General features: G+C 39.2%; 1 protein-coding gene across 2 annotated transcripts in view; it reads left to right on the forward strand.

The window, feature by feature from the left end:
• Positions 1-5,059: 5,059 nt before the first annotated feature.
• The window catches only part of USP44 (ubiquitin specific peptidase 44), a 16,452-nt gene continuing 11,138 nt past the window's right edge, over positions 5,060-10,373 (forward strand). For both annotated transcript variants that reach the window (XM_009321311.1, XM_009321312.1), the window contains exon 1: positions 5,060-6,569. In XM_009321311.1, the coding sequence (XP_009319586.1) occupies positions 5,136-6,569 (1,434 nt within the window). In that variant the 5' untranslated portion in view covers positions 5,060-5,135. The remainder of the gene's footprint in view (positions 6,570-10,373) is intronic.

Genomic DNA, 10,373 nt, shown 5'->3' on the forward strand with positions numbered 1-10,373 from the left:
AGGTGAGGGAGACCGGGGGGGGAGGAGAGGGTGGCGGCGAGCCGCGGGGCGGGCAGCAGGGCTGCCAGGCCAGCCGCTCGGGTTTCATACGTGCCGCTTGTTGTCGGCGAGAGGCGAAAAGTCGCGCCATGTCGCCGGGCGCTGGGAAGCGCTGGACCTTCCTACCGAAACGGTCGTGGGCACGCTCGTACTCCGGCATCGAGCCATGGGTGTACTTATCTGGAGTGCCTTTACTTGTAATTGCTGTCAGAGCAGGAGCCAGGCGTTCTCCGAGGAGCTGTCAGAGCAGAGATGCTCACTTTTCTAAATGGGAAGAACTGTCGAGTGTAAATCCAGACTAATAAGAAATGCTGTGTTTTTCATGCTTCTGTGAAAGTGCTTCAATCTGACTATTTGTTTTCCTTGAACTTTCAACTGCAGGAAATGCGCGGTTATTTGCAATAAGAGACATTGAACGTAATGCCGTTACCGGTGTCTGGTGTCCTGGTGTAAATGGCTGCTTTTAGGCAGCATACTGTATATACATTCCTTAGCTGGCGAAAGAAAGAGAAAAAAAGTTAAATGACGATCTGTATGGCTCCAAAGAAAGGCCGGGGGGGGCGGTTCTTGTCAAAGGCTGTACTGTTAAAAATCGGAAATAATTTACAAAATTTCTTTTTGAAGTGCTGCTTTGATTTTTAAGTCTTACTGTTATGTCTTCAGGACTGTAGTGCAGCTTGAAGTTACACACATCAATCTTTTGTTGGGTTCTCTTTAAAAAACAAAGGAAAAATATTTAAGAAAGCAGTAAAGCAGTACATCTGCCTTCTAGTTAGCATACTTGTTATCTAAAACTTTCAGTTATTAAAGTACCCATGATTCCTGTTTTTTCAGATATTAAACAGGTACTCTGAACCTGATGAAAATCAGTTGGTAAACTGTCATCTGATTTAAAAGTCAGAATATTAATGGCACACACGAGCATGCACACACACGTGTGTGTATATATGTTAGTAAAACTATGTACTGCATTTCTAGTCTAACACTTGAGATAGACTGATTTTTTTCATTTATGTGCCAAGCAATTAATTACGAAAATAGTGACTAAGGGAAAAAGTTTTCCTTTTGTTTATATTTAGAGTTACAATTTTAAAATTTGTCAGCTGCAAAGATGGATCTTAATTTCTTGTTTACATGGAACACAAATGGAAGAAAAACATTTTCTTGACTTCTAAGTTGTTGGGTTTTGATATTGAGTAGTTTTCAGCTCATGAAAATGTACATTTTGCCAGCCATTCTTTAGTGAAACTAAAGAAACGAGCACATCAATAGCGTTGAAATATGGTTCAATGAAAAAAAAAAGATCCTATTTTGTATATCTTTATTTCTTGCTTGTGAAACTTTGGCGCAAGAAAAGACTTTTGCATATCTCTATTTTCCCAGACAACTTAATGTTTTCAGTAGTGCTATTCTGTATGTTAGTACTTGTTATTTTGCTTACTACTTCAGCTCAGGTCTGTGCTAAGAACACAGCAGGGCTTGATCTCTGAAGTGCTGGTCAACTAATTCAAAGTTTCTTTGTGTGTGTGCACAGAACTGAACCTCGGGAGAGAAGAATGCAGAAACTAGCACTGAATAACTTTCTTTAGGGAACTTTAACGTTGTGGCATTTGCTTGTACTATTTTATTCCAGCTGCAGCTTTCTAGTAGGCGTGGGAATGAATATGCAGTATTTCTTAGGTTTCTTCTACCATTTTCTGTCACTTCACTCCTGTTTTTCCCTGCGCTATTCTGTCTTGCCAAGTCTTGGTTCTGAGGTAAAGTTTTTAAATTTTGTGACTTGGATGTAGTCTCAGTACTTAAGTGCTCCATGTCTTAAAACATTCATGCTGTCAGCGTGCTGCTTGACATTCAGCTGAGTTTTCTTGGTCTCAGTTTTGTACTTTTAGCTTTTTCGCAGTCTTTTCAGATATTTTTGTCTTTTGACCAAACTCTGCATTTTGATTTCTTCACATTTTCTTCAAAGAAAGACTTCTCCCATGCCAAGATGTTTCCTCCCCCTCCGCCCTTCCACCCCGTCTCCTTTCTCCACACATCGACGTAGGTGGGAAAATGTCATGCTGGCTTGGTTGCTGGTGGGGGAGCTGGGGCTTTAGGTTTTTCTTTTCGAGGCGCTGATCTTGCGCTTTCGTAGAATTGTGTTGCTTTTGCATGAAGAGCTTGATTGTGCAACCCTGGTTTACACAGTGGTCGGCCTGAAATCAGCAGACTGCTTTTGTCCTCAGTCCAATATCTGCTTACACTGAGGTATGTAAGTAGTTTCATTCTTGCTAATATTTTTTAAATGGAGAAAAGCACATTTTCTGGCCATATAATATTAAAAAGAAGGACATATAATATTAAAAAGAAGGAAAAACAAGGCACAGTGTTTACGCAGTGACTTTAACAAGACCAGAAAGGGTTGACCTGTCAGACTCTTCTGACTGACAGCATTGCTGTATGTGACAGCCCTGTGGGAAGGCAGAGTTTAGTGTTCTTTTCTGGCCTGCTGGAAAGGACCGTTACTAATATGTTATGCAGGAGAATCTATTTCTGTTAGCCCAAAAGCACAAAGATGAGTCTTGTCTCTTAAAATCCTGTCTACCATATTTAATTATTGCAGCACACTTTACATAGGTATTACTTTAATATTCCAGGAAGAATCAACATATATAGCCCAACTCTGAAATTTGTGTGAATTTTACCAGTGTTAGAAAAGCTCAGCTTTGTTGGGGAAAATGGGTTGTCAGACTACTAGAGGAAGACATGGGATAGCGCTAATGGTCTTATTTATAAAGACAGTATAAAAAGCAAACTTAGTATGCACGACTATTTGTAAAAGAATCTCATTAGCAGCCTATGAATAGACTGCCTTTTAGAAGGAATGAATGTTATGGATGCTAGCAAGCTGAAAAAGTTCAGCAAGCCATTATTTTTGTGATCTGTTGACCATGGCACACAAGGGATCTCGACCTCCCGTAATACACTATGGCTGGTACTTAATCTGGGAATTACTGAATGGGTGCCCAGAGGTCATGGCGCCTGAAATTCTTCAGTGCAGTTAGTACGGACTGGAGACAACTCTTAAATAAATTGAATGAGAATGATTAATATGGGCATGTAAAACTGTGTACACTTTATTAGTTTCACTACAGCTGGCTCAACGTTTTTTGTGTTACAGAATAAGACCTACTCAACACATGCAGTGCTGGATGCTGGCTGTGTGCTTAGAGAGTTATTATAGCTCTTATGCTGGTATCTGTATTGTAACATTTTAAAAGACACTAGCCGTGGGCCATAGCCAAACAAGGCCATTTTTTGTTAAATCTTTAACTACAGTTTTTATCTAAGTACTGGATGAAAGTTAAAGCTTCTTTCCTATCCAGCTGCAACTTTTTACCTGTTTCCCTTCCTTAGTGGTGCCATGTCATTGTATGTTAGGGTTCCCTCAATCTAATGCTTATTCTAACTTAGACATCTGTTCTAAATTGAATAACTTATTCTTGTGTATTTCAGGACTCTAAAAATGGAGAAACATTGGCATATTCAAGGATAACAGCTGGAATATAATCTTTTGGATTCTATCCGGAGTTGTCTAAATCACTCAGCATTTTTGTAGCATGGTTTACTTATCTGCAAAACATAGAATCCTGGACCTTGGTATTGTACAGTCTAGGCCATGTCCACAGTATGCATGCATTTGTAATGGCATAACTTGCCTTGCTTGACATAGCCTGGGTATTTGACAAACGCTTCGTACTCCTCAGATGAATTAACCATTTCATCTGGCAAGTACTGCGCATAATGATACTGGTGCTGTGTGCTATTCAGTGACATCGTGGGCACAAACACCTCAGATCAAATATAATCACTTCCTGACGCATCGTTTGTCTCTAGATGGTATCTCTCAACTAGAGATAGTCGAAAGGAAGATGGTAAAAGCATAAAGAAAGATGAATCACTGTCTCTCTAATTTTTGTTAGTCAGAGCCTGCCTGTTTGTTTTAGGTAAATGTACCTTATAGAAGAAAGCAAATACAGCACTTTGAACAAATACATGCTACCACATAAATTTATTAAAGGATGTAAGCCAGTGCTAGCCAAATTTTTAAATTATTTTTTTGAAGACATGGATTAGAAAGATCTGTTCAAAATGCAGTTTTTTGTAAAGTTTGCAGCAACTGAGGAAAATATCTGATGGTATTTCTGTCTTATGAAGAAATAAAGTTCTGCTTTTCCAGGTCACTCTTTTTCTTTCAGAGGTGTTAGGATGACATGTTCAAATGTACTTACTGAAGATACATTATTGTAGAAAGCACTGGTATAATGGGCTTGCGTGAGCACAGGGGTGCAGTGATTTAATTAAAGGTGTGGTTTAATTAAGGGTTGGAGTTGTATAAAGCCTCATTTGTCTGAACTGTTGGCACTGTGTAAACATAATAAATTTAAGTGAACTTTGCACTTCTGCACCTGCATGCTTAGGGATAGAATTAATAGGAGCATTTTGGAATCATAGAATCGCAATGGTTTGGGTTGGAAGGGACCTTCAAAGATCATGTAGTCCAAGCCCCCTTGCCATGGGCAGGGACATCTTCCACTAGATGAGATTGCTCAAAGCCCCATTCAGCCTGGCCTTGAACACTTCCAGTGATGGGGCATCCACAGCTTCTCTGGGCAACATGTCCCATTTTGAGTTGTGTTTGTATCCAAACTCTATAACAGTGTCTTTTAACTAAATCAGTGCTCCTTTGAAAAAAACAGGTCCAATCTAAAGTGTAGCTGGTATGCTTCAGTCCTGAGCCAGAAGGTACTGGGAATATAAACAGTGGTATTCAGACCATTTAGTCTGAACATTGAACTGCTGTTGGTGATATTGATTTGGGCTCCACATGGCTGACTGCCTTTGTATGTTTGGTGGGACTTCATTGGGTGGAGATCATGTTCCTAACCTCAAGTATGAGTTTGGTATACTGATACTTGTAAAAGTGATACAATTGGGTATTTATGAACTGTAACTTAGAACTTTTTTTTTTTTAGTTGCAGATTGAAACATCATGGACAGAAAATAGTTTGGATGATGTGTTTTGCCAGCCTATCTCTGCAATTTCAGTTTTAACAATGGATAAGTGTAAGCACATAGGACGTCTGCGGCTGGCCCAAGATCACTCCATTCTGAATCCTCAGAAATGGCATTGCATGGACTGCAATACTACTGAATCTGTGTGGGCGTGCCTCAGCTGCTCACATGTGGCATGTGGAAGATACATTGAAGAACATGCACTAAAGCACTTTCAGGAGAGCAGTCACCCAGTGGCATTGGAAGTAAATGAGCTGTATGTTTTCTGTTATCTCTGTGATGATTATGTTCTTAATGATAATGCAACTGGTGATTTAAAACTGTTGCGAAGTACATTAAGTGCAATCAAGAGTCAAAACTATGAGTGCACTACTCGAAGTGGGAGGACTTTGCGTTCTATGGGTGCAAGTGATGATTCTTACCTTTCACATGGTGGTGCCCAAGCCTTGCTTCGGAATGAAGATCGCATGTTCACAGCTCTCTGGCACCGACGGCGTGCATTCCTGGGCAAAATATTCCGATCATGGCTTGAGTTGACACCTACTGGAAAGAAGATTTTGGAAGAAGAAAGGCGTCGGGAAGAAGCAGAGGAAAGAAGGGACAAAGCTAGGAAGAGAAGACAAGAACGAAAGCGTGAGTTGAAAGCAGAGATGGAAAAGATGCCTCCAAGAAAGAGCAGTCGTTTACAAAATCAGATTAGAATGTCCTCAGAAACAGCACCCTGCCTGCAAAAACCATCACAGAACATGGAATCTGTGGCAGAGCTGAAAAAAACTTATACCTCAGATGAAGTAAGATTGAAAAAAATAAGTGACTCTCCAATTAAACGAAGGCCCACGGTGACTCCTGGGGTAACAGGACTAAGAAACCTGGGAAATACGTGCTATATGAATTCTATCTTGCAGGTATTAAGTCACTTACCTATTTTTCGAGAATGCTTTTTAAAGCTTGATCTCAACCAAACTCAGGAACTGCTGGCAACAGCAACCAATGGTAAAACCAGATCTTCATCTAAACACCTGCCAATAGGTGCCTCAACATTACATGTGAATGAGAACCAAGAGAAGGTAAAGGGTTCATCTTCTGTAAGGCGGCCCAGTGTATCCTCTGGATTAAGTGGAGGAGCATCAAAAAGTAGAAATATGGAACTTATTCAGCCCAGGGAGCCCAGTTCAAAGCATATTTCTCTCTGTCATGAGCTGCATACTCTGTTCCAAGTTATGTGGTCTGGCAAATGGGCACTGGTGTCTCCTTTTGCCATGCTTCATTCTGTGTGGAGACTAATTCCAGCCTTCAGAGGATATGCCCAACAAGATGCTCAGGAATTTCTCTGTGAACTTTTGGATAAAGTGCAGCAGGAACTGGAGACTACAGGGACCAGATACCCAGCTCTTATCCCTGCTTCTCAAAGAAAACTTATAAAACAGGTTTTGAATGTGGTTAACAACATTTTTCATGGACAGCTATTGAGTCAGGTATGTTTTATAATTTTTTTCTTTTTTTAAGGCATGTAGTGATTTGTAGTTACGGATTTATACTGGTCAGTGATGGGCATACTTCAAGGGTCAATACATGTATAACTACTGAGGAGGGATGGGGAGGATGTAATGCACGCTATTTCAGAAGAAAGGTCATTTGGCTACTCCTAAAACTTTCAATAGAAGAGTCACCTGATAAACATAAAAGCGTTAAATTTGGTATTTTAAAGCACACCTTTGCAACTACTGAGAAATATCTGACTTTGCTGTTAAGCAGCAACTAATTTGCAGGAATAGAGAATTTACAATTTTAAGCGTCTAGCTTATCGTTATAGTGATACTAGATAAAAAGTGTTAAGGAAGGTGTTAATCTCATCTAAGTGGAAACTGATTAGGTAATGGATGCCAAGCAGGGAATTATTTTGGTAAATAGCTTGAATTTGAGATTCATTACTATGGAGTAATTGCCTGTCATGATCCTATGTACAGGAATACTACTTTTCTGTTACTACACAAAGATATAGAAGGCTCTGTCAACACAGGAACCAAATTTGTGGGGTGGAGGCAACGGTTGTTCTCCTTTTTTCTGCCCGACTACTCTCCTTTTTTCTTCTTCTCCTCGGCTTCCTGTTAAGTACTTCAATGTGTCCACTTACTATTAGGCGTATCCCAACTGTGTGCATGTACAAACATCTGAGAAATGACTGAACAAACAAATGCTGGGTTCTGTTGAATTAATCTAAAAACTAACCACATTGCAGCAGGAACAGAGGTTGAGAAAGTCTTGGCCCCCTGGAATTGGTCTTTAGTATGCATGCGCATGTTACTGAGGGAGTGCAGAAGCATTTAATGGATATGTTGTGTAAAGGAGTAGAGGTTTAACACAAATTAACAAAAATGTGGATGTTCCGATTATTCTGACTATTTGATTGATGGTTTAATGTTTTAGTATGTGAAACTAGAAATCCAAGTGGTTTTTGACTAAGGTAGGCTTGTTTACTGCTATGTAAACTTTAAGATAACAGGACTTTTAAAATTAGGATTATTTGTAGCATATGTTAACTTTTAGGTCATCTTAGGTTTTGTGTAACTACTAGAAGCTGTTATATCTACTAATAAAACCAGATCATCCTCTACCTTCCATTTGGCCCAGTGTAAGAACATTTCTGTTGGCATGCTTCCTTTCCTTCCTCAGGGTAGTTAACATATCTTGTATCAGGGTTGTGCTAATGTAAGTGTCTAGTATATTATGTCATTAAAGCTTTCTATTTGAAAATCACATTCCTCTCCAAAATAGTAACTTTGTTAGTAAAACAAAGTAATTGCTTAAGTACACTGACAAGGTTTGGTTGCATTCCAAGCCTTCTAACGGGACTAATTTTTTGGAAGAATTTTCAAGGCTCTGAAGACACTAAGCGTTATTTCAGCAGTACCACTTCTTTTACATGTTTTTAGCTTTGTTATGTGAAGAGGCTTGTGACTAGAAACCCTCCCACCTTCCTGAAACCAGGCAGGGGAATAGTGAGAACTCACTCAAGTGTCATTGAGTAAGACTGAAAGGGAATTAAACAGTTTTGAGCTATCCTGTGACTTCTGTGACTGCAACACACAGCTCTTTTACTGCAACTGGTCAATGTCTGTGTGCAAAATACAGCCTTGATGAACTTCAGAATGCCTCAAGTGTGAGAGGAACAAGGAAAAGAGTATTGAGGCTGTTACCTGTAGTAATTTCTTCCTGGCTCATTAGGCAGTTCCCACAGTGTCCAGCACTTCACCTCCTAATGTTCCCTTTGTCTTCTGCCACTCCATTGTTCCAGTTTAGTCTTCACTAGCACTTTTGAACATGATAAATATTAAAAGCAAAAGGTAACCCCTGAAGATTTACATTTCCTCCTTGATAAAATTTATTCAGGTCATCTTAATGATTCAGACCCTGGTGTTTGCATATGGAAGGATGAACTTTAAAAACTCTATTAGGCAATTACTTTCCTCTCTTCAATAAGATTCCTGCATTATGATTTCACTAGACGTTTGTCATAACTGGCACAAACTGCTATAATGACGTTAACAAAAAAGGCACAAAAACATCCATGCAGGCTGAAGAAAAATATCAAAGACTTCTTGCTATATCACCACATCTTTGACAATGTTAGCTCTTAAAAGCAAGCAGTGTATGATTTGTCCCTGTGTGCTTAACTTTACCTACAAGCTATAACAGTATTACAATTTCTCTTTAGAAGATAGTTGGAGCCATAGCCTGCTGCATTTATTAAAAGTAGGATGGGATTTTAGTCTTGGGTGTTCTATGAACTACATCTTAATTCAGTGAATAAGGGAAACTGAGAAGCTTGTTTCTGTGCAGCAGTTGCCTTCCGGTTTAGGATCAATAAAAAGTTATTATATTTACTATCCCTTTGTGCTGAAAATACTAGTTAAAGATACTTGATTCTGTGAGATACTCAAGTGCAGTGAAGTCAATCTTCTTGACCTTCAAACCTCAGGAATACTATGAACTACTCTTGGTACAGTACACAGAGGATCACTTACAATGCAGATAAGCTGTATATTTACTTAGGTTTCATGTTACTTTCACATGTGCAATAAAACATTTCCCCTGGTCTTCTAGCTGTTCTATTTTAACTTGAAGGGAAGTCATAATCCTGAGTTTGCCATCAGTCTGTTGCTATTGAAATGGCTGCCTGGTTCAGCATGGCAACTGAATTTAGAATATAAGATTAAGAAAGGAGAAAATTGGGTGTGTGAGATTTTATGCATATTACTTTTTGATAACTAGAAAAAGCTTTAGGTGATGTCAAAACAATTGCACCTTTTATATGAGTTAGTTTTTTGTTTTGTTATGTTCTCAGCTGATTTAAAGTAAATCTTCCTCATCTACTACTTGAAATCTTTTAGTATTTTATGGAGTACTAAACTAGGTAATAAGTACTCCAGGAATAGCATGAGTGGATTGCCTCTTGACTTTTTTTTTTTTTTAAATTTATTCCAATATCCTTTTTAGGTTTACAGCTGCTTACTCTGCAGTACAGATGGTGAAACTTCAATACCCAATACATCTAAGAGAAGTAAAGATAGGATATATAGCTACAAAACCCTTCCCCTCTATTCTTTCCTTTTTCACATGCTAGTCTTCCTCCAGTGATTGCCTGGAGAAAGTTGTGCTATAGCACTTACTGGGCAAAGGAGTCTGTATCTTGTAAACCTAATCTTTCAGAGGCAGATCTGCTGGAACAGTGGCTCATCCCTCTCAGCCCAACTGGGACTGCAAGCAGATGCCAATATGTCTATTAAAATCCCAGTTGTTTTCAGTCCCTCAGTGCTTGTACTCTTGTGGAAGGTACCCACTGCCTCCTGTCCTCGATCCTTCAGTGGGAAAGGAGAAAATACTGCACTATGAAGTTATGTGCCAGTAGTAAACTGACCCATACTGATCCACAGATCTTTGAAGTATACTTCAAGAGCTCAAGCAGGTTGGCTACCCTCTCTCTCAAGAGTTCTTTGGCTTGTGTTTTTTTAAATGGTCCCAGCTAAATGGCACAGCATGCAACAATTTTTAAAGTATCGTTATTTCAAACTTTGTCCATATTAAGCAAGGAAGTGGGCAGGTACATTTTTTAAAAATCCAGAAATTGAAATAGCAGATTTTAGCTTCCAAAGTAAATGTGTATTTTCAGCACTGCTTTAGGAAAATTGTGTCCCACATGTCCACAGAAATCATACTAGCAGAAACTCTGGTGTGTGTAGTTATACCAGTATTAAAATTTTTGTCAGGATGGTTTATAA

This window comes from Pygoscelis adeliae, unplaced genomic scaffold, assembly GCF_000699105.1.
Source record: "Pygoscelis adeliae isolate BGI_AS28 unplaced genomic scaffold, ASM69910v1 Scaffold232, whole genome shotgun sequence".
NCBI classification, from domain to species: domain Eukaryota; kingdom Metazoa; phylum Chordata; class Aves; order Sphenisciformes; family Spheniscidae; genus Pygoscelis; species Pygoscelis adeliae.